This window comes from Muscardinus avellanarius (genome assembly GCF_963383645.1).
Source record: "Muscardinus avellanarius genome assembly, chromosome: 9".
Lineage (NCBI taxonomy): Eukaryota > Metazoa > Chordata > Mammalia > Rodentia > Gliridae > Muscardinus > Muscardinus avellanarius.
In genome coordinates, this window is record NC_137795.1 from 99,222,798 (window position 1) to 99,250,202 (window position 27,405).

Sequence of the window (27,405 nt, forward strand, 5' to 3'; positions counted from 1 at the left end):
GCTGACCCTGCAGCCAAGAGGCCATTGCAGCCTCTACCAGCAGGGGGCGGCAGATCCCATCAGGGCTGCTCCAAACCCACACATGCCGGGTTCCCTCTTCCGGGGCTCCATCTGATGAGAGGGCTGGCAGAAGATCCCCCTCCTCAGCCCCCGAGACCCATTGCAGTTGCCTGGGGAACTTGCAAAACCATTGTTACCTGAGTCCCACACCCAGAAATTCAGATTAGATGTTTGGTTTGAGAGGCGGTCTGGGTTTAAGGAGTTTTTCCAGCTTCCCAAGTGATTCTGATAAAGCCGGGCTGAGAAGCACCACTCCTAGAAATTATCCACAGGAAAATGCAAGGAGAGAAACGTCCTGCTTTGTATAAAGATGTACAAAGAACCTCGTTGTGTGTCAAAGAAAAATTGATAAAGGGGATGAGAAGAAGAAAGTAAGTAAGGCAAAAATGTCTTATTAGTCTTGAGCTGTGGTTCTTTGATAAAAAAAGAATCTGATCAGAGTCTATATTTCTTTGGCACCTTCCAGGGTGTACCCCAGAAAATGACACAATGTCTTTTCCCAAACAAATTCAGTCTCCCTGGGGTGCAAAGCACCTTCTTCTGTTTCAGAAATCAAGTCCTCACCTCAGTGTCTGAATCAGTTGCAGAAAATGAAGCTCCCCTGGGGTGTTCACAGACTGACACGTGGGGAAGGCGGGGATGAGAGACATTGGGCAGGAAAATCCTAGCTCTGTTGCATTATTTAACAAATCTGAAACTCTATTGCAAGTCATTTTTCTACCTCAAGTAGTTCAGTTTAGGTTCTTGGGTTCCCATGTGCCAGGATCCCTTTCTAGGGGCAGAGATGGTCAACTCCGCCCTCCCCTCGGGAGGGTTCGGAGCTGGCGAGTTTAAGTTTCCTGGGAGGTGTCTCGGGAGACCCAGCGGGAAGAAGTTAGTGTAGACCCGGAGCTCAGGGGAGAAGGCGAGGAAAGGTGGCCATCCAAAACCCAGACGCAGCAAGCCCACCCAGGGCGTGCGCGCAGCGTAAGAGCCGGGGCTCCAAGGAGAACCATCTTGAAGGACAGGGCAGGAGAAAACTATGAAGAAAACAAGAACAGCCTGGAGAGGGAATCAGGGGCGTGTGGAAGGAAGAGAGGGTGAAAGGAGTTAAATGCTGCTTGAGCAGAAAGAAACACAAAGATGGAAAGTGCAGGACTGCCATGGTGTTTCTGAAACGGGAAGCCAGGCTTGGCGCGCTTCACGTCCCAAAGCTCCTGCCCCGAGGTTTCCCTTCTGTGTGCTCCTGGACACTGGTCCCTGCTCAAGTCTGGAGCGCTCATTAGGCCTTCTTGAACACAGTGCGAAGAAGGACAGAGGCCGCGCTCTGATGAAGGGCGAGGTGCTTGGGCTCTGAGCACGGAGGTCATCCTAAGCCAGGGGTGAGTAGCAGAGAATGACAGGGAGTGGGTTCTAGCCTAGAAAAATGGGTGTTGGGGAGATTAAAAAAAAAAAACAGGGAGGCAGCCTAACAGGGCTCTCCGGACAACCTCCTTCCCCAGCTATGCAGCCCTGCTGGTTTCTGGAAGCTTCTTTGGACTTTAACATCCCAGCTGCCTTTTATCTCTGGTCATTGGTTCCTCCTGTGGGACCGAGGGCTGTAACAGATTGAGCTTGTTAAAATCCATGATTATTGCCAGGCATGGTGGCACACACTTGTAATCCCAGTCCTTGGGAGGCTGAGATGGGGAGATTGCAGGCTCAAGGACAACTTTAGGAATATAATGAGACCCTGTTTTGAAACAAAATAATGGAAAAGGTTGGGGTGTAGCTTAGAGGTAGAATGCCTTGAGTTCAATTACTGATATTTCTCTCTCTCTCTCTGTGTGTCTCTCTCTCTGTCTCTCTTTCTCTTTCTCTCTCTTATACACACACACACACACACACACACACACACACACACACACACACACACACACTTTCAGCCGCCCCAAGCCTGCAACATCAAGGAAGCCTGGAGTCTGCATAGGTTCCCGCAGGGCTGTGCTCTCGGGATGCCCCAGGGCTGTAGGAGTTCTGCTGGTCTCCTCTCTAGAATCTCACACCTGCGGTTTCCCCAGGCCCAGGGCCCTGACCCCACATTTCCCCACCCTCACCTGTTTTATTTTTCCCTGTAGCGCTAACATTTCGTTTGGTTTACATATTTATTGTTTTCAGTGTGTGTCTCATCCTGTTAGAATATGCTTCAAGAGGACAAAGATTTCTCCTATTTCTTTGCCTTTACTAAAAGCTGCCCACACTAGGTATACAATAGGCACCGAGTAATGATTGCTGAACGGGCAGGTGAAAAATCAGAGAAGAAACTTTCTACCTATTCTAACTAATGGCATAGGAGAAGACTAAGATTTCTTTCTTTCTTTCTTTCTTTTTTTTTTTGGTGGTACTGGGGTTCCTGGAAGCCCTTCTACCTCCAGGCTACACTCCCAGACCTATTTTATATTATTTTTATTTGGAAACAGGGTCTCTTAAGCCAGCGCGATCCTCCTGTCTCCGCCTCCCAAGCGTGGGGATTACAAGCGTGCGCCACCACGCCTGGCTAAGATTTCTTTTTTTAAATAAAGGAAATAATTTTATCAAGAAAGAGTTAAATAAGACAATGTTGCAAGTGGTTGGCTTTCTCTTTGGAGGGTCAGGGTGCACATATGAACATAGAAAAAGCAGCACACAAGGACACAAAGAGAGGAGACAGCTCAGAGATACTGAGCCATAAGTACTCAGCTGTGGGTACTGGAACCAGTTTTCTCAGGAGGAACTGTGAGTATCCGCACTGCTGTCTTTTCTGAGCTCGTAAGTAGCTTTTGAACTTATATTTTTAATTTATTTTGGTGCTGAACCCAGGGGCCTTCTATCTATGAGCTACACCCCCAGCCCTTTTTATATTTCATTTTGATATAGGATCTCACTACTTTTTCAAGGGCCTCGCTAACTTGCTGAAACTAGCCTCAAATCTGCAATCCTCCTGTCTCAGCCTCCCCAAAACTGATATTACAGGTGTATGCCACCACACCCAGCTGCCTTTGGACTTTTGTCATCAAACTTCAGGGTTTTTTTTTCTTGAGATAAAGTCTTGTTTTCCCTTGGAATTCTGAGGCTTTCTCCTCTAGAACCTTGGCAGCTTCGTCCTCACCTGTGCTTGTAAATTCCATTAATATCAAAAGCCCTGGATAGCACCATCTTTATTTATGTGGATATTAGTTTGTGTCAGTCAACAATGCTTGGAGTGACTTTAAAATCAGCCTTATATCATGAAGCCGTATTTTTATTTAAAACTAAATTGGTTTTTGGCTTCAGTCTTACCAGAGATAATATGCAGAGCTAGAGAATCGGTAAAATTTTGATTGGTGCATTCCTGACTCAGGAGGAGGAGACCATTGCAATCATAGCTCAATGTCAGATGCGTTATTGGGCTTTATATGAAAGGATTGCTGAGCACTGCTAGGAAAACAACTGATGTTTTTGCTAGGGAAAATTGTGCCTGATTAACCTGCCAGAGTTTCCATTCCCTCCCCCGAAGAATTAACGATTTAATAAGGGCAACTGGAAGATTTATTTAGATTTTTATAGACTTTTGCTAGATTCTTTGCCAAAGACTATGAGTAAGTAATCCTGGGATGGTGTAAAACTTTACTATGGATCAGGAAGTAAAGAGATTAGAGGCTAAATTAATACTTTCCTGAGGGGAAAAATATATAATGGGATCCCCTAGGGATTCGGGTTAGCACTTGTTATATTTTTAAATTTTATAATTCATCTGAAAGAGAGAGAGAGCACAGAGGGACCTATACATTTGTATATTCCTCTAAGCTATTCTGATCTGAGAAGTATTAAGTCAGTAGAAATCACTTCCAGAATCTCTTGCAAGATTGTGTGAATCAGCATAAAAGTGCCAGGCAACCTTCAGTGTAAGCAAGAAAACAAGAATGCATTGAGTAGAAAAGCATCTAATCTGTACTGACAGGATGAGGACGTTGGAGCTATGCATTGATGCTGCTCTGATTTGCACCTCGTATGGCCCCCAAAGGCCCATGTGTTAAAGGTTTGGTCCCTCGAGTGGTGCTCTTGGAAGGTGGTAGAATCTCTAAGAGGTGGGGCCTACTGAGAGGCTTCATGTCTTTGGGGGTTTGTCCTTGAAGGGATTTCAGGACTACACATTCTTCTCTTTTGCTTCCTGGCCACGAGGTGAGTAATTTTGCTCTATAACACACTTCTGCCACAATGTGCTGTCTCACCGCAGACCCCAAAGCAACAGGGCCAATCAATCATGGACCAGAACCTCCAAAATGATTAGCCAAAATAAGCCTCTTCTCTTTGTAATCTGATTGCCTCCGGTATTTTTTATAGTGATGGAAAGAAACAAAACTATCAAGGAAAAGCACTTAAAATCATTGAGGATTAAAAGGTCCCTATGGCCAAATAATTTGGTGAAATATTGCAAATAATCTTCTTTGAGATTTACTATATACTATATATTAAAGTATATATAAAGTATATATACTATATATTAAAGGGTTGGGAAAGACCTTTGATAACTAAATCTGTTTAACTTTGCTTATGCTGGGCTCAAATAGGTTTTCAAAAAGTGAAAACATGATTGTTAACTTCATATTGAGTTTTTGAGAGAAGTAAGCCTCCAGAGCCCTGGGCCTCTGCAAGCAGCTCCATGATGCCGCTCATTCTCAAGTGCCTCTAGCAGAGGCCAAGCTGCAGATTCAGTGGACCATAGATCCAACCCAACGCGGCAGCTATGAGTCAGCTTAGCATGCTACAGGGAGATACCAAAGGCAGCTGACTTATAAAGAGAAAAAATTTATTTAGTTTTGCTGGTTCAAAGTCCAAGATCAGGTGGCCCTATTGGTTTGGCCTCCAGTGAGGGTGGCAGGTAGTGGCCAGAGTACACGTGACCATCTCAAACTTAGAGAGAGAGAGAGAGAGAGAGAGAGAGAGAGAGATCAGTCTCACTTTAACGAAATACTCCTATGACCCTAAGGACTTACCACTAGCCCCTATGTAGCGCCTCCCAATACCACCACTTTTCACATGAACCTCTGGGGGACAACATCCAATTCATATCAGACACTTTATACGTTCTCAGCTCTCAAAGCCCAGTGTAAATGGTGAGAATTTCCTTATTCATCCAGGTAACCACGGGCTGACGGGCCCCTCTGAGCAAATACCAGCGACCAGGCGGCCTCCCAGATGGGCGCCTAAGGACGCCCACGTCGCTCATGAGTAAATGAGCCAATCATATCGCCGGGCACGGGGACCCAGATTTTAAAAAGTCAGGCAAACGGGGAAGGCTGGCATCTCGCACGGCACCATGAATCCGCCTGCCTGCCTCATCTTTCACTTTTCATCCAGATGTTTCCTGTCAGGAAGGCACCGTCAATAATGTATGAATCTGAGAGGCAGAGGCAGATGTGGTTATTATTCCCTCTAGGCCTTTCCTGCCTTGGAGAAGACATATTACTCAAGAATGACTACGATTTTAAAAGTTTAAGTTGCGATCGTCAGTCTATGAGTAAATGCGCCGCTCCGGTCATCGCAGTGCACGAGTCCTTGCAGAAGTATAGTCATTGTCGCAGTTCTGTTCGGCCTTCAAATTTTCACTCTAAACTCTTCAGACAGTCACGCACAGGGCTTTCTAAAGCAGAGCACAAGTTTTCCAATAATGTTGGAGCAAGCAGCTTTCTCTAAGCAGCATCAGCCTCCAGCAGGCTATTTTTAATATTTGCTTTTATATCTTAATCCTTCTGAACAATAAAAATGAAAGTCATTATAACCAAGTGTGGCGGTGGTAATAAATACTTTAGAGTCCAAAAATACATTGTCCCTGCCTGACCGGTTACCCATTTCTCAGAATGTCTGGGTATTTATCTAGCAGCACGAGCCCATTATCCTGCCACACAGTTAGGTTCCACTGACACCTAATCTCCTAATTAAAATCAGGCTAATGATGGACTGTTTAAGTTCCAGTTAAAATGTTGCCTTTCCATTTGCATTTAAAAGAAAACACACTCCTCATCATGGGTACCCCATCCTGGGTTATAATTTGGCTTTCCTTTGCCAGAATCCTAATGTCACTCCAACTTGCTGGTTAAATCTAAAAGAACATCTAAATGTGCCTCACAGCTTGGCTGTTGCTGGGCAACACCAGCAGCCACCTCCTCGTCGGGGTGAGTTCTCATTGGTCGCAACTCTTGACAGGAGTCACTGACATATTAGAAATGACACTTGATTATTCACCTAGATGGCGAGAGCTGATACTTATTAGCAGGAAATTTTGCATAAAAATGAGTTGTGGGTGTTTTTTAATATCTGAGTGGCTTTTTAGTAATGGTGTGGTGGAAGAAGGAAGTGATAAGTTTCATTATTTAGAATTAATTTTTCATTTGTTAGTCACCAGTTGTGAGCACTTTCAGGTATTTGTTTTTTCATTTTCTGAATCAATAGTAAGTTTAAATGCCTTCCCCCACCCTCATTAGCTCGCCCTTATTAATTCAGAAAATTCCCCTCTGACATCAGTCGCAGACCAACATTGCCCGGTCTTACTGTATTAGTCAGCTTTCCGTCACTCTAACAAATGTCCAAGATAATCAGCTTATCAAGAGAAAAAGGCTTATTTGGGGGCTCACAGTTTCAGAGGTTTCAGTCCAAGAGTAGGGGTCCAGGAGGTCACATCCCCTTCAGGGCACACCTGCAATGACCTAAACATCTTGTATCAAGCTCCTCCTCTTAGAGGTGTCACCACCTCCCAGTAGCACCATGGGTTGGGGACCAAGCCTTTAACACATGGGCTTTTGGGGGGACATTCTAGATCTAAATGATAGTACTTTCCAAGCACCACGTGGAAAGAAATGTTAGCCTGGCTTGGTGCCCCATGCTTGTAATGCCAGTACTTGGGAGGCTGAGACAGAAGGATGGAGGGTTTGAGGACAGCTTTGCAACATAATGAGACTCTTAGTAACCTAGCAAGACCCTGTTTCAAAGCAAATTTTTTTTTCAGTTCTGATGGAACCCAGGGGCATTCTACCTTCGAGCTACACCCCCTGCCCTATTTTTTATTCTTTATTTTGAAACAGGCTCTCACTGAGTTTGACAGAGCCTAAGTAGCTGAGGCTGTCTGTGAACCTGGATCCTCTTGTCTCAGCCTCCCAAATGCTGAGATTACAAGCGTGCGCCACCACGCTGGGCTCAAAGCAAAAATTTAAAAAGGGGCTGGGAGTGTGGCTTAGAGGTAGAATGTCCTTGGTGTCTATCATCAGTACCACAAAAGAGAGAGAGACAGAGACAAAGACAGAGACAGAGACAGAGACAGAGACAGAGACAGAGAAATGTTAAATAATGTATTCACAAATATTTTTTAGTTCCTGTCCTTAAGGGGATTATAGTGTAAAAGAGCAATAAATTACAACATTATGAGCAAGTGGTGGAAGTCGGTGACAGAGCTCGCGGCCTGTCTGGAGAGTCAGAGGCACCCTGGGGCAGGGAGCAGCCTTGGAGCTGAGTTCTGACAGGAAGAAGGAGCGCTGCAGGTGGACGGCCACGGGAACAGAGGCATCTGGACAGAACAGTACAGGGAGTGCTCTGGGAATAGGGGAGTACAAATTGGCTGGAACACAGCGTGCGTGTAGGGGATGTGAGAGAGAGAGAGAGAGAGAGAGAGAGAGAGAGAGAGAGAGAGAGAGAGAGAGAGAGAGAGGGAGGGAGGGAGGGAGGGAGAGAGAGAATGAGAACGAACTGGAGAAGTCGGCTGAGGCAGGTGGAGGTCGCCATTCTGTGGCGGGGTTGCTTGGGGTGTGTGGCACTAGAGGGCCAGGAGTTATTAAATACTTGAAAGTGGGGGAGTGATCGCCCAGAAGTCTCCTGGAGGGAAAGGATTCCATTTCAGCCTCCAAGATACTAGACATTCCCTTGTAGAGCAGATGAAGGGAAGTGAAAACTGCACCTCACAGCCCCAGGAGGCCAGGCTCCCGGGGGCCATGGTGTGACAGGTCCTGAGCCCTTCTTAACGTGTGGGGAAATGGTCCTCTGGGGTCCCATAGGAGCTGGTGAGGACCAGCTACTAACACAAAAGAGACCCCCTTTTCCTACACAGGAAACATGTTTCCCCAGGCCTTCAGAGAGAATCCATTCCCCATGCTTCTGGAACCTCCAAAGGTCTTTACACGGTGGGGTTTTATTTATTTGTTCTCAAGCTCATGGTGTCAGATCTGCACAGAGTCAAATTATGAATTGAAGGGTAAAGAGAATGTGGGCCCTGAATTGGGTGAAAAGGTAACACGCCAGGATTCGAACAGACTGGGGTGGGGGGTCAATTCTTACTTTCACAAACTTATTTGAGCACAAAAATAATTGGGTTCTAGCCAGGCATGATGGCACAAGGCTTGTAATCCCAGTACTTGGGAGGCTGAGACAAGAGGATCCTGGTTTGCCAACAGCCTCAGCTACTTAGTGAGGCCCTTTGCAACTCAGGGAGACCCTGTTTCAAAATAAAGAATAAAAACTAGAGCTGGGGGTGTCACTTGGAAACAGAATGCCCCTGGGTTCCATCTGTAGTAACACACACACACACACACACACACAATAATAATAATAATAATAATAATAATAATAATAATAATAATAATAATATTGTGCCCTTTAAGTCTTTGTGTAGCTCTGAAGTCAGCATGTTAGAACCATGGCAGAAGGCTGTCTTAGAGGTGGGAGGTGTCACTGCAAGAGGACAGGCGCAGCGATCTGCCCATTTACTGCCCTGAAATCAGAAGTCGGCTGAATGGTCCCAAGAGAACGTCTCAGCCTAATGCTTGTGGCCTCCGTGGAAACCTAGAATGTCAGTGGAGAGGGACCGGATCCCTCATTACAATGAGCCCCTCATTTGGGGTAAGACCCAAGTTCAGACAAGTTCAAATGTCATGCTCAGAGAAAGAGATCCAATATGGCTCTCGGGTCTTTCATTCTTTTTTTGTTTTCTTTCTTTTTCCCTTTATTTCTTCCTTTTCTCTTTCTTTCTTTCTTTTTATTGTACTAGAGATTAAACCCAGGGGCATTCTACCTCTGAGCTATAGCCCCAGCTCTTTTTTTTATTATTATTTTCTAAACAGGGTCTCACTAAGTTGCTAAGGCTGGCTTTGAACCTGCAATCCTCCTATATTGGCTTTCCAAGTACTGGGATTACAGGTATGCACCACCATGCCTAGCTAGGCAGTTCATTTCTTCTCATTCGAAGGTCTGACAGGGGGAGGTCTGCTTCCAAGATGACTCCCCTAGTTTTGGGCAAAATTCAGTTCTTACTGGACTTTGGAAAATAGGAAAGAAACTTGTAGAATGTCCTCAGTCTGTAAGACGCCCGCCGAGGGGAAACCCTCAATCAACCTCGGGATAAGCGACGTCAAGTACCATGAGAGACTACGTCCTTAATGCAATGAGCAAAAGATAAAGGTTTATTAAGGAGCCAGTGCACTGGGGCCGACTCGTATAGGAGTTCGGCCCCGAGCCACTGAAACTGAGGGTATTTATAGGGAAAAGACCATTAGTTAGGGGGTTTGGGGCTGAATTGCATGCGTTTACAGAAAATTACAGAATCATTTGAAAAGTACATTCTGTAGTCAAGTGTTAGATAAAATACCAGGTGTAGTCAGTAAGCTCCCGGGTCAAGGCGCTCTGGCCCAGACAGTATAGATAAGATGGGGTGGGCTTATCGCATATCTTACATTCCTAAGCTGTAAGCTGCAGTAAAATATACTTTTTCTTTTTAACTATTAGCTGGCTGTTTTAACTATTAGCTAGCTGCTAGGGGCTTATGATTTTTTCTCTAAATGGAGCCTTTCAAGTCAATGGGGAATTTCCAGTCTTCAGCAAACTATGCTGTATCTACCAATAGATAGATCTACCAATGTGTCTCAATCTACCAATATTTCTCGGGTGCCTTCTATGCTAACACACTAAGGAGCATTCATTCAATTGATGATCACACAGATAGCTCTAGAGAACTGGCTGAATGAGGAGCATCATACTTATTCCAGACACAACAAAAAAAAATCTTCCATAATGGATGACAACATGCACTACTTGCCACAAGATGGTGACATTGACAGTGTATTCGCTACCTCGTGCTGTGTAACAAGCTTTCCCCTGAACTTAGCAGCGTTAGATGATGAACCACCGTCAGCTCATTGTTTCTGTGATTCAGGAATGCTGGAATGACTTAGCTGAGTACCACTGCCGCAGGGCCTGTCCAGGTAGTAGTCTAATTGCCAGGTTAGTCTGTGGTCTCATTCGAAGGTCTGACAGGGGGAGGTCTGCTTCCAAGATGACTCCCCTAGTTTGGGGCAAAATTCAGTTCTTACTGAGCTTTGGAAAATAGGATAAGAAACTTGTAGAATGTCCTCAGTCAATGGGGAATTTTCAGAGGGCTTAGGGGTTAAAAAAACAAAACAAAACAGAAAACAAGCCTTTTCAGAAGACCAATCTGCTCCTCAGAAGAGGGTGAATTGGGAAGTGAGAAGACAGAGGGCCAGAGGCTCTTTTGAAAATTGGCTTTAGTTCACGTCTGCGTCATGCACTGTACCAAGACCATGACGACATTTGTGCTATGGTCTTTGGTCTCAAGAATCAGGATGACTTCCCGGGGACAGATGGCAAAGCCTGAATTAGAGGATGAGTGGGGAGATGAAGATGAGGAGCAGGCGCGAGTCAGGAAGCGGCCTTGGCAGGATGGGGCAGGGGCGGGCTGTGAGGAGCAAGGGCAGAGGAGGCCGGTGCCCAGGGCGGCCCGGGGCTGGGCTCCCGCAGAGGACAGATGGGAGCCTGGTCACTCCCTGGCCGCCACGGGTGTCCTGCGTGCTTCCTGTCTGAATTTTGTCACAACTCTTCAAGAGACATTATTATTTCTATTTTGCAAAGGAGAATATAAACTCATGAGGTTGCGTGACCGTAATCCCAGGTCACATAAATAAAAAGTGCCAGGAATGGGAAACCTAGTTGCTGCCAAGGGCGCCGAGCGTCTGTTCTTCTGGGGCAAGTGTGCTTTAGCGAGGTCAGACTTACCCCGCTGGAAGAGTCTGGGAAGGAAATTCCCATGTTGGAATACTAGGGATCATTTCCAAGCAGGCAACTGTGTGTGTGTGTGTGTGTGTGTGTGTGTGTGTGTGTGTGTGTGTGTGTTTTACTAGAGATTGAACCCAGAAGTGTTCTATCTCTGAGCTCTACCCTGAGTCCTCTTTTTATTTGGAAACAGGATCTTATTGAGTTGCTGAGGCTGACCTCAACCCTGTGATCCTCCTGTCTCAGCCTCCCAAGTACTGAGATTACAGGCATGGACCACCACACCCCAAGAGAACACTCCTTTGAGCAGGGGAGTTTCTTAGCGCTTTTTGGTCATACCTCTGTAAAATGTCTCTTCGGCCCACTTATAACGTTTTCCCACATTTTGGAATTTACTCCATGGCTCTCTGTCTTCCTTAGAAACTGGACACAAAGTTCTATACCAAGCTCCAAGTTCAGCAGGAACTTCTCTGGGGAATGTCCTTCCCCGACTGAGGCTGGTGTTTTAGCCTCAGTAGTTGGGGCTGGTTACCAAAAAGCCACCCAGCCTGGCTTCCGCCTCCACTGCGGACAACCAGCGTGAGAGGACAGAGACATGAACACAAGGCTTTCCCAGGCTCTGCGGCTGCATAACCCTCGCTCAGCCAGCTCGGGCAGCCATGGCAAGATATCACAGCCCGGGCGGCTTCAGCAATAGGCATTCATATTGCAACAGTTGTGGAGCCTGGAAGCTGGAGCTCCGGGTGCCAGCATCGCGGGCTTCACGTTGGGCCTCTCTTTCCAGGTTGTGGGTGGCCGACATCTTGCTGCGTGCTCACGAGACCTATTCTTTGTGTTGGGAAGGAGAGAGGAAAGAGAGGGAGCTCTGGTGTCTCTTCTTATATGGACATTAATCTTCTCAGATCGGGGCCCTACTCTCATGACCTCATTTAACCCTAATGATTTCCTGAGAGGCCCCATCTCCAAATACAACTACACTGGAAATTGAACAAGCACATATGAATTGTTGGGGTGGGGGAGGGGCCTTCAGTTCCTAACCGCTCCCAAGAAGAAATCATTTTTAAAAAAACTTAATAACATTACTATTTTATGCAATTATAAGCACAACATATGTGCATTATGAAAAATTTGGAATAAAAAATTAAAATCGCTCGTCCTCTGAAGACAAAAGTAACCACCACAATGAGAGTCCTGTATTAAGATATGCGTGATAAAAGCACCCTGTATTCACCCGTGCACGTGTGTGCATGCCCCGTGGCACATTTGCCTGCTTGTCCAAAAACCTAGGGGAAGAACTGCAGGGCTTGTATAAAGATTATGCGAGCCCATCAAAGAGAGCTTTTGTTTGTATGCAACTCGTGTAAGAGTAAATATTCCATAACTGCTGTGTGTAACGCGAGGAAGAAAACCTGAGAGGGTGGCTGCTGGCCAACACGCGGATCAGGCTCTGCTGTCTCATAACGTTTCCTCCACATTGCTTTTAAAAACATTTTTCATATTACATGCCCCATCTCATATCACATTAACCCAAATAAAAACGTCATTATCCATTCAGTTCGACAGAGAGCAGGCAGAGCAGAGTAGAAAATTGCAATCACGTCAGCCAGCAACAAAGCCTTCTAGTTGCAAGCATGTGGAGGGACCGAGGGTCGGCAGCTGGTGCAGGCTCCTCTGTGCCCTGCCCGGGCCTGTTTGGATTCGGCATGTGTGGGTCTTTCTTAATACACAGGACATACTTCTGGAGAGTGTATGTGTGGGGGGGGGGAGGGTACTGAGGGCTGAGCCCAGGGGCCTTCTACCTCTGAGCTACACTCCTAGCCCTTTTTGTTTGTTTGGACACAGGGTCTTCCTAGGTTGCTCAGAGTTGGCTGTGTTGCCGAGGTTGGCTTTGAACCTGAGATCCTCCTGTCTCAGCCTTCCACATCCTTAGGTTGCCAGCATGTGCCACCACACCTGGCTTGTAAATCAAATTTTATGTTGCATCTTTTTTGTTACCTAAAGGAAGCCCCAATCTTGGTAGCAAAAGAGACTTTCTTTCAAATAAATATTTTTACCATGTTACTATTCCTCTGAAATATAGCTAAAAGATATTTCAGTATCTGGGATCTGACTAAAATAGTATTCACTAGTACCTCTAAGCTTATTAAAATATTTGGAGGAAAATAGGCAAGGAAGCTAACCAGAGAAATGTGGCTTGGATACTACTGGGTTACACCCAAACATTAAGGAAGAGCCATTTGAAGGGACCCACAGATACACGTTTGCACTGGTGGTGGATGAAAACGATGGCTGTGAGAATTTATAAAAGAATGTAATAGCCATGAAGAGTCAACAGAGAGTTACCAAGAATACCTGAAGACAGTCATACTTGTTTCTTTCTTGAGTGGACTTCAGGATAGGTAGTTGAAGCCAATTACATGTCTGGGCCAATGATTAGACAAGTGTTCCCCAGCCAAGTATCGATAAGATGGTACCCTGGCTGAGTATTTCCTTAGGTTCATGCATGGGTGGCAGAAGGATTTTGGAAAATATTGTGACTACCAAAAATAGCTGTCCAGTGGAGGGCCAGAGGGCTCTGTGCTTGAACCTATCTACATAGCCATGAACTGAATATAAGACTTGGAGGGGCACATCTGCCGATTCAGAGGTAACATGGAGGTAATGGCCATTGTTATCCATCTCCAGGAAGGCCCCCTAGCTGCTCAGGACCAATTTCTTTGGAAAGGGCTCCCCTAGCCAAGCAGCCAATGGGACCCCGGTGACAGAAGTCTTTCCATGTGCCACGGAGCACGTGAGGCTGGCTTGTAGGGAGCTGTGGAGGACGAGGTTCTGCAAGTCCCTTGGCCTTGCTCTCTGCCGATATCCTGCCAACCATGGCCCCAACTGCCCCACTACCCAGATTCTCCAATCACCCAGAGGTTTTGGAACAGTTCAGAAATTATGATGCTCAGGACACATGACAGGCAAGGTTTTTACAGAAATAAATGCGAAATAAATGCAAAGCCCTTCTAATGAAAGGGTCAAAAATCAATTGCACATGGTGATGATTCATTGGAAAAGATCTTGCAGTTTTCATTGACCTGAACCTCAGTATTTGTCTGTGTTATGCGTTTTCTTGAAAAAGTCAACATAAGCCTGGTCTTACGATTGACGTGCAAGGTGCAGGTCACAGAAAGTGATTCATGTACCATTTACTGAATCACACCTGAAATAGTATTGTGTTCCATTTATAGGGCTTCCTTCTATGACCCTGAATTTAAAAAAAAAAAGGCAGAAGGAGCAGAGCCAGGCATGATGGCACATGCCTGTAGTCCCTGTACTTGGGAGGCCGAGACAGGAGGATTGCGATTCGAGGACAGCCTCAGCAAATAGTGAGACTTTCATCAATCTAAAGAGACCCTGTCTCAAAATAAGAATAAAATAGCGCTGGAGTTGTAGCTCAGAGGTAGAATGCCCCTGAGTTTGATCCCCAGGACCATAAAAAAAGGTGAGGGAGAGCAGAAAGAACAGAGAGGTACGTGCAAAGCTTGTAGTAAGAGAAATAACGAAGGGGCGGGGAACAATTGTCTATCAGAAGGCCAAGGGCAGGGGGCACCGCTGTATGAGTGGTGGAAATTCAAAGACTGAAACCATCAAGAGCTTGGCAGAGAGTGTGCTAGTCAGCTTTCCGTCACGGTGACAAAGACCTGCAATGACGATCTTATCAAGAAAAAAGATTTGGCTCACAGTTTGGGAGGTTCCAGTACACGGCTGGCTGAGCCCATTGCTTTGGGCCTATGGCAGGACATGGCAGAAGCGCATGGCAAAGCAAAACCGCCTGCCTCCTCGCTAGAGGAGGGAGATACCGGGGCCCCCAAGCCCCTTCAGTGGCACACCCTCAGGGACCTAAAGATCTTCTAAAGCTCCACTACCTCCTGGCCGCGCCACCCTGAAGACCAAGCCTTTACCACAAAGACCTTTGGGGGCACGTAAGATCCAAATAAGGGCAGAGGAAGTCGGACTTTGCCTTGGTGCAATCACATGCCTTCTGACAAGGAGACTAACTTTTTTGGGGGGTGAGTTGACATTTTATACTTTTTCCAATGCTTCAAGATTGTAAGAGCAAAGAGCAGGCACTGTGTAATGGGTAAAAGTCAAACAAACACAAGAACAAAAATCTGCCCTGCCCTCAGGAACTCAACAGCCTAGTGTCCAAACTGTAAAACCTAAACGTACGGTAACATTTCAAAATGTGTTTTCCATAAGGGGTGTTCTGAACAATTTATGGCTGCATGTTGCTTGGGCTCTGGTGCTAGCCTAGAACATGCGCTGATTAAAATAATTCCCCTAAACATTTCCAGCTTGGCATCTCAAACATACAGGAGAGAGCAGAGGCTCATGTGGCTGTCCATCAGACTCCACAAAGCGTTCCACCCACCCAGCAAGCCCGTCGGGGTCAAATAACACGGAATCTGAATGTGTTGAAACCGAGAGATGGCTACAGGAATCTTCACAATGCTGTTCTCTTTACCTTCTTCTCTGTGTTGGAAATTTTCCATGATGAAAATATGCTAATTTTTTTAACAAATAGAAACCAATAATTAATTGCTGTGCATGAGATAGGAGCCCTCTTGAGGTCAAGGGTCACACTCTTCGCAGGTTTCGGCAGCTTACGCACAGACGAATAACCATCCATCAGAAATTCTCTCAAAATAATTTCTGAGCTAATTAAGTTGAAGCGGATGACCCCGGGCTCCTCTGGATACTAAGATGCTGTGCTCTAGTAGAAGATCCAAAGGATAATTGGAACAAGGAAACATGGGCTTGGGTTAATTCCAGAGACAAGACATATGGAGTGTGGTCTGTTGACTCTCTGAAGCTAACCACGTGTCCTGAGAGCCGGTTCTCAGCTCTATCTAAGCTCTTAATGATCACTTTCATAATGACTTCACCCTGTTCACCTTAAATCCTTTCTTCTTCCTTTTTTTTTCTTTTTTTGCTTTCCCCCATAAAGCTTGTTTAAGGTAAAAATAGATGTTTACAGCTATTGTATTTTACAAATATTTGCAAATTTCGGAACTTCCTCCTTAATCTTAGTTATGTGAAAAAATACCTTCAGAGCAAAGTCCAGTTTGCCAGCGAGAGCCATGTCCGCCTTATCACCTGCAGCCAATTTGGGTGCGCTGTCTGCGTGCTGCCCTAACGACAACTTTGCCATCCATTAACAGATGCTGCCCCTCATCAGCCAGGCCTGCGACCTTCTCCTAGCCCATTTAAAACGCTACGCAGAAGCCGGGGACGCCTTCGACATCCAGAGGTAAGGGTGCTGCGTTGCAGAGGCCAAGTCTCTGTTTAGAGCGGCTGCTTCTTGTAACTGTCCGTAATTGCTAGACAATTACCTTGGGACTAGCAAGCCGTGGAAATGCTAGAAGCTCATCAAGGCATGGATGGACTGATTAATGAGTAGGAATGAAACACACTTAAAACGTGAAACAAAAGCGAACGAGCCCCAAGGACGTGAGGCCCGTTGAGCAAAGTACTGAGTTGGCAGTGGTTTTAGTGGCTGGCTCTTCTCGGCTTCCTATCTCTGCAGACCCAGGTGACGAGACACGCCTGGGCAGAAAGCAAGGGGGTGTGGGGGAAAGTCTGTGCACCTGCACAAGAAGAAAAATCGTGCGGCATCTCCGTATAGAAGACACAGCATAGCTGGACGTGGTGGCGCACGCTTGTAATCCCAGCATTCAGGAGGCTGAGACAGGACGATTGCCTGTCTGGTTCACAGACAGCCTCAGCTACTGCTTAGTGAGGCCCTTTGCAAGTCAGTGAGACCCTGTTTCAAAATAAAGAAAAAAAAAATAGGCTGAGGCTGTAGCTCAGAGGCTGAATGCCCCTGCGTTCCAACCCCAGTACCAAAAAAATAATAATAAAAAAAGAAGGCACAGCTTAGTGGTGGACATCAAACTTACATGACAGGTTATCTGTCTTTTCTCCTAGAAACCTTTAGTTGTTTGATGCCAGATCATGGCTCACAGAGGATTAGGACTAGAATGGGTGGCCAGCACCAGAAGCTGACTCATGACTGATGGCTCATAAAATCCCATCCCCAGCATTTATACTGAGACCTACTGCTGACACTGCCTTTCACCCGCATCCTCTCTGGTCATAGGAGGCACGAGGTGGATGAAGATAAGGTGGTCCTGTCAGCTAGAAAGGCGAGGTAAACAACTCTTAATGCCCTGAGATCTTCAGCCATCCGGATCAGATGAGATCACACGCAGTAGCTTAGTTTGTGTTTTTACTGTAGCTAGAAAAATGTGTAATCAATTGTAAAAATGTTTTCAAATAAAAGCAGTCACATTGGGGTAGGTGGGGAGCGTACTGGGGATTGAACGCAGGGGCATTTTACCTCTAAACTACACCACCAGCTTTTTTTTTTTTGGTGGTACTGGGGTTCCTGGAAACCCTTCTACCTCTGGGCTACACTCCCAGACCTATTTTTATACCTTTTTTAAATTTGGAAACAGGGTCTCTCAAGCCAGCACGGCTGGCTTCGAACCTGTGCGATCCTCCTGTCTCCACCTCCCAAGCTCGGGGATTACAAGTGTGCGCCACCACACCTGGTGTCACCACCAGCTTTTTTTATTTTTTATCCTGAAACAGGGTCTTGCTAAATTGCTGAGGGCCACGCTAAGTTGCTGAGGCTGGTCTCGAACCTCTGCCTCAGCCTCCCCGCCCCCCCCCGTCTCCGTCTCCAAGTACTGGGATTACAGGCACACACCACGGCTGCAGTCACATCTTTGAAGTCATCCGGTGGAAATGTCATCTATTCTTTAATGATCAGTCGGTGGCTATGGAACTCGTGTTGAAGAGGAACTAAATGTATGCCTACATCAAAGACAAAAATAGGCCTTGTAATTATGAAGGGCTATTAATAACCCAGTTGTTGGCCATCTTAAAAAGAACTTAATCTGATGACTCCTGTAAGAAAACAACAAAAAAAGAATAATTCTAGTTGAAAATGGCCTTTCAGGGGCTCGGCTTCCGCGAGTCTATCTGGTTAGAGTTTCTGGAGCGAGTGCAGATACTCTCCTTCTGTTGTCTTCCAGAGTGCAACATGTCTTTTCTATAATAATATACATATGATGATGACCATCCTAAACTTTGTCTGGTATTTATTTGAGTGTGAAGAGCCCTCAGTTGTGTTGTTGTTGTTGTTGTTGTTGTTGCTGCTGCTGCTGCTGCTCTTTCAAAAGAAACTGGAAAATCATTAGGAAAAAAAGTAGGGGGAAGTCAGTGAAACTAGATAGCTCGTTCACTCATTAGTAACAATGTGATGGGTATCAATTAGTCTGGTCTGAAATGGGCTTCGCACGCGCAGCTCTGGGGCAAAGCCCAGACACTTCGGGGCTCCTGTTTTCTCTCTTTCACGGGAAGACGATGGGAAAGGTATCTCTTGGTATTTGCCTCTGGAGCCTGGGGGTTGAGTCCACTGGGTCGCCCCACGTTCTGCTGTTGCGGCTCCGCCAGCAGCTTCTCTCTCCCTCCCTGGCTCAGATCTGCAGGCGGCTCCTTGGGGTCCCTGTGTGGGGCTGGGATCACCAGGCAGAGGATGGGGGCTCAGCCTGTCGGGAGGGGTGCATGTGGGGAGGAACACCCGTGGCCTCTCGAAGTCAGACCTTCCCGTCTCTGTAGGTGCTACTCCTGTCACAGCACAGACGTGGTGGCCAGCGTCGCCTTTGGCACCGAGGTTGACTCCCAGAAGGCTCCCGAGGGTCCCTTTGTGAGGAACTGCAGGCGATTCTTCTCGGGCCACATCCCCAAGCCACTCCTGGCTCTAATCTGTAAGTAGGACACCTGTCGGGGTGAGACTGGACCGCCGCCCCTGCCGCTTGGGAAGGGCACTCGGGGCTCTGAGACTCGCCCTGTGTTGACTTTGTCTTCCTGTCACACCTGGGGCCCCTTATCACCAACACTGGGCCCCGGGCCCTGTCACTACCATCACGGGGAGCAATAATCCTTGCCGGGCACTTGGCGTGCGTCACTTCAGTTAATCCCAGCAATCGCCTGATGAGAAAAATATTCTTGTCCCCATTTCCCAGATGAGGAAACAGAGGGTTGGAAAGGCCAGGCCAAGCCTGGAATCAAAAGCCTTTAATTTTCTAGGACATTTTTCTCCCCCTCCAGCCAAATCCTGTTCAGAAGATGCCTCCCCGGGAAGCCCAATGCATAGTAAACTAGAAATCACTGGCTGGGTGACTAGGAGGTGGCCTCGTGCTCCGGAGACTAGTCCATTGATTTTATTTGTATTTTACAAATGAGCTTGTGCCCTCTGGCCCTTGCCTGGTATTGCCTTGCTTTACGGAGCTACTGAAGTGTTGTTGCCGTTGTTATGGATGGACGCCATGGTCCTCAGCCATTCTGCTCGGCTGAATTCTTTTCTGTTCCTTGGCCAGTTTCATCCCCGTGTCTAAGCCAGTTTTAGTGGGAGCCCCGGTCACCTCCATCAGCGACACACGGAAATTGTAGAAATCACTGTGGGGGGTCTCCCGTCCCTTCCTTTGCCCCTCACGACCCTCCCCAGGGGGCTGCTCCTGCCGAGCCCACCCTCACGCCTCCTACCGGGGCACATCTTGTGTCCCGGGGATGGGGGACCCCCTTGTCACATCCCCGCCTGCAAGTGCCAGAGCATTCGGAGACCCCAAGTGTCCGGAGCTGTTCTCTGTCCCGGGGCTTCAGCACAGGGCCCTGCGGCTGGAGGCTGAGACACGGAGCGGAACCAGCTGCTCTGTGGTGGTCTCAGCCCCTGGGCCCAGGGCCTCTCTCCACACGGATTAAGGGTCTCCCACCCAGAGAGCCCCACCCCGAGGACAGTCAGCGAGGGTCCAGGCTGCAGTTAGCATGTAAAGGAGAGGCCCACCTGGGTATCACCCTCCTTAGCAGCCACCGCAGCTGCAGCTCTTGGGGACGATGGTTGCTCTGGGGACAATTATACAGAGAAAGAGAATCCAGGAAGGTTTGGAAAGTAAATGAGCTTCTACCCCTTGCAAAGACTTCAAACACAGACTGTGACCCACACTTAGTCTCAGTCTCCTCTCTCTCTCTCTCTCTCTCTCTCTCTCTCTCTCTCTCTCTTGTCTCTTGTACTGGGGATTGAACCCAGGAGCACTCTACCTCGGAGCTACACCCTCAGCCCTATTTTATTTTATTTTATTTTTAAAAATTTGAAACAGGATTTTGCTAAGTGGCTGGGGCTGGCCTCAAAGCTGTGATCCTCCTGTCTCAGCCTCCCAAGTACTGGTATTACAGGTGTGCACCACCACGCCTGGCTGTGACCTGCTACCTCTTGATAAATAGAGAGACTTTGAGCCAGGCATGGTGCGCACGCTTGTAATCCCAGCGTTCAGAAGGCTGAGACCAGAGGGTAGAAGTTCGCAAACAGCCACAGATACTTAGTGAGGCCCTCCGAAACTCAAAATTAAAAGGACTAAAAAATAGAGCTGGGTATAAGCCGGGCATGGTGGCTCACGCTTGTAATCCTAGCATTTGGGAGGCTGAAACAGGAGGATCCAGGTTCGCAGACAGCCTCTGCTACTTAGTGAGGCCCTTTGCAACTCAGTGAGACCTTGTTCCAAAATAAGGATTTTTAAAAAATGGGCTGGGGGTGTAGCTCAAAGGTAGAATGCCCCTGGGTTTCATCCCCAGTACTGAAAAAAAAATTTTTTTAAATAGGGCTGGGGATATAGCTCGGAGGTAGAATGCCCTGGATTACATTTCCAGTGAGTGAGTGAGTGAGAGAGAGAGAGAGAGAGAGGAGAGAGAGAGAGAGAGAGAGGAGAGAGAGAGAGAGAGAGAGAGAGAGGAGAGAGAGAGAGAGAGAGAGAGAGGAGAGAGAGAGCTTGGTTGGCACAAACCTGCGCCATCCACTCATTGACAAGCACAAGATTGCCCTGTTACGGGCAAGCTGGGCGTGATGACTCAGTCAACCACATCAAGGCTTATCGAGCATCTACTCTGTGCTAGGAGTGAGAGCTGGGGCCAGCCATGGACCTGCTCCGTGGAGCAGCGATTCTGTTCTCCCTCCTGCCTCGAATTCAAGGCTGCCACTGGCTTCCTGGTCGCGGCGTCTGATAGCCCTGGTTCATCCCCCCCTTCAATGCCACTTTTGTTTTTCTCTTTCAAGTATCGTTTCCATCCATAATGGTCCCACTGGCCCGGATTCTGCCCAATAAGAAGCGAGATGAACTGAATGGCTTTTTTAACAAACTCATTAGGAACGCGATTGCCTCGCGGGACCAGCAAGCAGCAGAAGAGGTAACGTACTTTAATAGGACGCAGCCTGGAGATGGGATGGGACCTAATTTGGCATCCCCCTCTCTTTTCTTTCCCTTCCCTCCCAACCCCGCACATCCCGCTACGCCATCCTTTAGCAATCTACCACCCCGAGCTTTGCCGAAGCCGCAGAAAGCCAAGAGGTAGAAGAAGGTCAAAGAAGAAAGAAGAGGGGGAGGAGGGAGAGGACTGTAGACAGGAGAAGCCCCAAGCGGTGGGAAGTCGAATGAAAGCTGCCCCCCAAAACTGCCTCCCTAGCTCAGACATCACCCCGAGCGCAGGTTACAGACGCCCCAAAGATTCTCCTAGGTAATGTGCCCATGTAATTTTCATGAGCATATTCTTTCTGTTGAAAAACGTCAAGACGTAGTTTCATGGCATGAACAGCATAAATATTAGCAAGGAGTTCAGGCAACTGTCAATCAAGCCCATCTTCCCTTTTAAGGCGGGGGGAGGGGGGGTAATACTACAAGATCTGTCGCTGAGCCCAGTCGGCTCTTTCTCACGCTCCTCCAAGCCCAGCACTCTCCCCCTCACAGATCTGCCCTCCGCCTGGCACATAGTAGGAATCAAATAAATATTTGTTGGCTGAGCTTGGCTAAGACTAGACAGAGGCGTCTTTGGTGTAAAGGACAATCGTGTCGATACCGGATACGCCTGTGCGTGCAGAACTGTTGTTCCTTAAGGCCCTCTGTGCATTAAAGGAGTTACAAGGAAAAACAGGGCTGCCGGGGCTTCTCCTTAACTGACTTGGGCAAGATGAAGGTTTAAAAGCGTTTTCCCAAAGACCCAAGTGGCTCCAAGGAATTCGCCAGGGTCAACAGTTAAGGCACTGTTAGAATAAAATCAGAGTCAATTAGTGGCTGGGCGCCCTGAACAGCCTCGGGCAGCGGCCCGGTCCTGCTCGGCTTCACCGCCGGGGGGACGGCGCAGCAAATGTCTCTGGGTCCAGAAGGCACAGGCAGATTGACACAGCTCTCGCCCCACATCACCCTGAGCCCAGCATAAAGTCCACGGAGATGGCGGTGCGGGCGGCATCAGCAAACTGGTCTCTCCGACCCGGCTCTGCTGCCTTAAAGAACAGCACATTCTTATCCAGGTGCATGCTTCTTGCAAGTGAGGATGCAACCTGGGGAAGGGATAAAGAAAGCCATTTTCTCCTCCTTTTTTTTTTTTTGGTACTAGAGATTGAACTCAGGGACATTCTCCTGGAGCTATACCCTTGGCCCTATTTTATTATTTTGAAACAGGGTCTTACTAAGCTGCTGAGGGCCTCACTAAGTTGCTGAGACTGGCCTTGAACCTGTGATCCTAATGTCTCAGCCTCCCAAGTACTGGAATTACAGGCATGTGCAACCATACCTGGCTAGAAAGAGCCATTGTCAAACCTCAACGTTGCTACGAAGGGCTGACCTGTGAAAGTCTCTCTCTCTCTCTCTCTCTCTCTCTCTCTCTCTCTCTCTCTTTCTCTCTCTCTCACACACACACACACACACACACACACACACACACACACCCCTCATACCCCACTCCTGAAAACCCATTGGCTGTGGAATGAGCTGAAATTTCTTAAAAACTGTTGTAGCGGGTGACTTACTAAGAGGTGAGAGGTTATTAAAGATCCAATTACTGGGATTGCCTAGAGCTTTTCCTTTTATAAACTCCAGAGCTATTTGTTTCAAACAATGAGTTGATCTGAGAAAAACCTCCCGACCACAAATCCAGGGCTGCCCGTGTCAAGCCTGAGCTATATGGTTACTAAGAAAACTTGCTTTGAAACCATCGGAACTCTGTGTACATTCCATCAAGCAGATGTGTGTTTGCGCAGTGAAAACGCTGCAGATGTTAAAAGGTAAATATTTTCCCAAGCTCTAGCCGATGGGTGGATTAGACACCTACATCTATCAGGACACGTATTTTTCTTGGATAGAACCATAAACCAGCACTGTTTGGGTCTTAAATGGACAGTGTTCAGATAACTCCCATGATGCAGTGTGAATAAAAGAACCCCACCCGCACTAACGCTGCTGCCCAGCGCAGAGCCAGGTCGAGCCGCGCTCTCCTCTAGCCTCATTAGCTAGAGGTTAAAACCGACCTCTGTGGGATCTCTACGGGACTCCACTGGCCCTTTAGCAGCCTGGCTGAGGCAAGATGCCAGCTGCAGTTCTGCCCCTAGAAAATCCATGGGCACACGGGCGTGGTGGCGCACGCTTAGAATCCCAGCACTTGGGAGGCTGAGACAGGAGGATCGCGCAGGTTCGAAGCCAGCCTCAGCTACTGAGTGAGGCTCTCAGCAACTTAGTGAGACCCTGTTTCCAAATAAAGTATAACATAGGTCTGGGAGCATTATCCTGGAGGTAGAAAAGCCCCTGGGCTCCACCCCCAGTACCACCACACAAACACACACACACACAAATCCATGGGCACACGTGGCTATGCCCTCTCCCTCCCCATCATCTCTACCCAACCCCAGCAAAGGCCCAACCAAGCTTCAGGGACCACAACTCTCTCTCATCCTAGGCGGCTTCCAATGGACCAACTGGTGCTGCGCAGCATCTCTGATGTCCAGGGATGCTCTGGGGTCCCGGGCTAGCATCCAGGAGCCAAAGGAGCAGGGACCGCTCATTTCCCCCTCTAGCCAGCCCCTAGAAGAACCACCCTGCCCGTGCTCCGCCCAGGGGGTGACCAGGTGGCGGGAGGGAAGCAGGGGAGCCAGCCCTGAGGAGGTCATTTGTGTGTCGGTGTGAGCCAGGCCACGGTGGAACAAGGAGCCGACTCACTGGGCTCTTGCCATTTTCCCAACTGCTACGGTCTGAGCAGGATGCTGGGAAGCAGAGGCCTCTGCTCAAAAGCCCCAATGTCGGTGATATCTGCAGCCTGGACCCTGAGCTCCACGAGGCTCTCAGCAGATATCTGCCAAGGTCACCAAGCCCGGAACCAGCAGAGCCAGGCCTCCTCTCCAAACAGTGGGCACTTGCAACCAAACCCAGCACATCCCCCTTGGAGGGCTTGACCGCTGACATCTGGATTGGTGGAAATGCTATTGCATATCTACTAAGTGTTCAGCACAGTACTACTCAGCACAGTACTATGCACGGGCGGAGCTGAGTGTGTGTGTGTGTGTGTGTGTGTGTGTGTGTGTGTGTGTGTGTGTGTGTGTGTAAAAATAATCTATGGAGCAGAAAAGACAACCACACGTGGAATGACAACAGTCTTAAAAGTCGGAATTGCATGCTAATGTGTGTGCGACATAGATTATTCACGCAATAGAAATTCAGAAGCCAATGAATTGAGAAAATGCTGCAGCCAGTAAAGCACTTTGAAATTATAATATTTTCCCAGTGAAGGTTCAGGGAACTCTCCTTTCACTTTTTAATCCCGGGAACTTGAGTAAAGAGCCATATCCGGGTTGTCGTTCATCATAGAAAAGGGTATTTCAAGGAAGGGATGCGCCAGGAATACATTTTGTTAATGCTAAAGCAATAGGTAAACACTCCTATAGTTAGAATTAGTGCTGCTAAAATATAAAGAATATGCAAAGTGCTAACAAGAAGGTAGAGAAACTGGTAAGAAAGCCCCAACTACTTAAAGGGGCTGGGGATTACTTAGGGAACCGGGGCCGGGCAGGAAGCGGAATGCTACCTCTGGGGCCTTTGCAGGCAGCTTCATGGAAGCCAGCTCCCTCTCCTGCCCCCAGTTCTGTTGACTTTCTACTGTGTGGGAAAACATGTCTGCCCACGTGAGCTCTGAACAGTGGGACACGTGCTGACTTAAATGTATATTTTCTTGTTGTATCATTGGAAAACCAACCAACAGCTCAAAAATATAGAAAATAAAAAGTGAACACCCCCCTAGATTTCCTGCCTCTTCCAGCTCACTAGGCATTGAGTGCAGACATTGCTAAATATTTTCTATGCATATGTGGATACACATAACTATATATTTGCAGAAGTCAGATTGCACTGTATGTACTGCTTGGCGACTCGCTTTTTTTACTTAACAAAGTGGATCCACACCTTTCCAGATCAGCCCAGAGAGAACAGCCTCATCCAGAAGGGATAAAGGAAATGTGGTCACATGCACACAATGGACTAGTACTTGGCCATAAAAAGGAAGAAAATCATTGGCAAAGGCATGGATGGAAGCTGGAGAACATTCTGTTAGTTGAAATAAGCCAGATAGAGAGAGACAAGTCCAGCATGTTAAATCTTTTGTGTGAAAGCCAAAAAAATCGATTTCATAGACTTAGAGAGTGGAATAGTAGTTGGGAGAGGCTGGGAAGGAGAGGAGACAGAGGGTATTTATTGAATAGCAGGTACCAAAACCCAGCTGGATACAAGGATTGGGTTCTGGGGTTCTATGCGTAGGAGGGTAGTTTACAGCAGTTCATTACATATTTTATCAAGAACTAGAAAAGAGGAGTTTGAAGGTTCCCAACACAAAGAAATGATAAATACTGGAGTTGATGGAAATTCTAATTACTCTTGACCATAATGCGATATATATATATTTCACACCATACCCTATAAATATATATACAAATATACAGAAGAATGGCCTCCTCTTTTGGGGGGCCGTACCAGGGATGAACCCAGGGCCTTGCGTGTACCCGGCGAGTACTCCACACTGAGCCCAGCCCTGCCAGCCTCGTCTGTTTACTGACAGCGTGAGAGTCTCAGGGCATGGGCTCCATATCGAGGGCCCTTCAGGCTCTCACCATGTCAGATCCTGTGCCTACCGTGCTCTTTCAAAGCTCCACCCAGCCGGGCATGGGGGGCACACCTGTAATCCCGGTACTTGGGAGGCTGAGATAGGATGATTACAGATTTGAGGTTAGCCTCCGCAAATGAGGGAAGCCCTCAGCAACTTAGCAGGACCCCATTTCAAAATGTTAAAATTTTATAAAAGGACCAGAGGTGTAGCTTGAAAATAGAATACCCCTGGGTTCAACCTCCAGTACCAAAAATACTAAAATAAAATAAACAAACATTCCACCCATGTGTCTTCCCCCTTCATCCCCCAAGAAGCCTCACTCTGTGGCTCTGGGGCCAACACAAGCATTTTGCTGTCTTGTTCTTAGAGGCGGAGAGACTTCCTGCAGTTGGTGCTGGATGCCCGGCTCTCTGGGAGCTCGGTGGGCGTGGAAGACTTTGACCTGGTCAAAGAAGCCCTGTCTCCCAGCAAGTGCTCGATGGACCCTTCCCTGCCTCGCCGGCCCAGAGCCCCGTCCCCGCCTCTGACCCCGGACGAGATCGTGGGCCAGGCCTTCCTCTTCCTCGTCGCGGGCTACGAGATCGTCACTAACACACTCGCCTTCGCCACCTACCTGCTGGCCACCAACCCTGACTGGCAGGAGAAACTTCTGAGAGAGGTGGACCTCTTCCAGGAAAAGCATGTGAGTACCACGGGGTCCAGGCGTCCACGGGAGGGCCACAGGGCAGCCGAGCTCCTGTTCCTGGAAATGAGACTTCTTTTTATAACCTGCTAAATTTACCTCCCACTCTCACCAGATGAAAGAGGGTCATTGCCCACCTTCCCCACCTCTTTGTGCTAGTAAGTAAAGAGTGTGTTCAGAAAAGGAAAGGAAGAAAAGACCAATGTGTGCATAACTTCCCTCTCTGGGGCAGCCCATGAATCTGGTTTGGGGGAGGGGGCTGCAAGGTCCCAGGAAGGAGTGAGGGTCAAAGGGCATCGACTGGGAAGGAGACCTGGCTTGTGAGCCAGAAAGGGGTGCCAGGAGGGGAGGCAGAGGACGGGCTGAGCCCAGGAAGAGCTCTGCAATGGAGGGAGGGAGGATGGGGCTGGGAATGCAGGGTCTGGATGTCCCAGGCATCCCTCCTACGCCCTCTCCACTCTCAGCCGACTCGCAAGGCGCTGAGCTAGGCTGCTTCCTCGCCTCAAGCTTTTTTGTATATCACTCTGAACTATGCATTGTTAAAGAGAAACATCTTAAAAATGTATGCTCTCGCCAGGAGTGGTGGCACACACCTGTAATCCTAGTACTTGGGAGCC

The 27,405-nt window shown here is 47.8% G+C and overlaps 1 protein-coding gene across 1 annotated transcript in view; it reads left to right on the forward strand.

Moving 5' to 3' along the window:
- TBXAS1 (thromboxane A synthase 1) overlaps positions 1–27,405 on the forward strand; it is a gene marked incomplete at both ends in the record, with an annotated part of 178,816 nt that overhangs the window by 102,871 nt on the left and 48,540 nt on the right. The window contains 4 exons of the mRNA XM_080701748.1: positions 16,293–16,381; positions 18,757–18,905; positions 21,245–21,375; positions 26,474–26,788. Of these exons, the coding sequence (XP_080557874.1) occupies positions 16,293–16,381; positions 18,757–18,905; positions 21,245–21,375; positions 26,474–26,788 (684 nt within the window). The remainder of the gene's footprint in view (positions 1–16,292; positions 16,382–18,756; positions 18,906–21,244; positions 21,376–26,473; positions 26,789–27,405) is intronic.